The sequence below is a fragment of the Cyprinodon variegatus genome, unplaced genomic scaffold (genome assembly GCF_000732505.1).
Source record: "Cyprinodon variegatus isolate N-32 unplaced genomic scaffold, C_variegatus-1.0 Scaffold770, whole genome shotgun sequence".
Classification (NCBI taxonomy): domain Eukaryota; kingdom Metazoa; phylum Chordata; class Actinopteri; order Cyprinodontiformes; family Cyprinodontidae; genus Cyprinodon; species Cyprinodon variegatus.
In genome coordinates this window covers 247,397-248,529 of record NW_015151223.1, presented here as the reverse complement: position 1 = coordinate 248,529, position 1,133 = coordinate 247,397, and the positions used below count along the sequence as shown (strand labels likewise).

The following is a 1,133-nucleotide window of genomic DNA, read 5'->3' as shown; positions in this document are numbered from 1 at the left end:
TGCCTCTTTCAAATAGTCTTTCATGTCTTCTTTTATTGTAGTATTAACATAGAAAAATTTGAGCACTTTTAAAATAAAAGTATCCCTTCTCCATATCTTACTAGAAACTAATGTAGATTTTTCCCCCCCATAGAAATCATTAAGAGCTCTTGAGAAAGCTGAATGTTTATTGTATAGTTATGAAGCATATAGTGTATCTTTCTGCAAAGCATTCACTTTGTTCACAGAAGCATGACAGTTAGTCATTATTACATAGCCCATCCGTAAACCTCCTGCCCTACTTCAAATGGGTTCCCTGAGGACTGAGACTTATGTTGTAATCTCTCTCTCATCATGTTTGCTTTCAGTCTGTGTATCGAGGATCACCGGTCAGTTGCTTTTAAACACTTGTGCTATCATATGCAATGCTGTATGCATTTTTCTTCATCAAATGCATGTGGTGTATGATGCCAAACTGGACAGAGCTGTTCTACTGATACATTTAGGCAGTAAATATTTCTAATAGTCTGCATTTTTGAGTAGAAAAAACTAGTGTATGCTCTGTGCTGCAGTTTAGCTTCCCCAGCATAGACATTTAAATTCATCAATTTTTGCTGCTCTACAAAGAAATATTTGCAGATAGAGTAGTGCATCTGTTTTTGTTTTATTTATTTTCTTTTGTAGCTGGTTGTCCTTGCACCCTCGCTTCTGCCTCTTACAATGACTTCTCTGCATCAAAGGCTCGACTTTGATGACCTGCATCACTGTTTTTGCACTATATAAAAACCACGTAAAATGTATGTGTGAATTTTTGTGGGTTTCTCTCCAAATGGTCGGAAAATGAATGGCTTTTTTTAATTTTTTTTTGTTCTCAGATTAAACTGGTCAATATTCATGCCACTGACATCGCAGATGGACGGCCATCAATTGTCCTTGGTTTGATGTGGACTATTATCCTCTACTTTCAGGTAATGCATTTAAAGATTCTGATTGTATCTTGTGACCGATTATGGTTTTACTCCAAAGTGGGTCTTTCTCCTTTGGACCTGACAGCACAGCGTACTATTATCAGTTATTTTAAAGAGAATGTTTAATGGTGAAGAATTTATTAAAGGTACACTATGCAACCGGTGTTGATTTTCCAGCGAGGCTCC

The 1,133-nt window shown here is 36.6% G+C and overlaps 1 protein-coding gene across 1 annotated transcript in view; it reads left to right on the top strand.

The window, feature by feature from the left end:
* The window catches only part of syne1 (spectrin repeat containing, nuclear envelope 1), a 172,957-nt gene that overhangs the window by 16,285 nt on the left and 155,539 nt on the right, over positions 1-1,133 (top strand). The window contains exon 5 of the mRNA XM_015395967.1: positions 855-947. Coding sequence (XP_015251453.1) covers positions 855-947 — 93 coding nt within the window. The remainder of the gene's footprint in view (positions 1-854; positions 948-1,133) is intronic.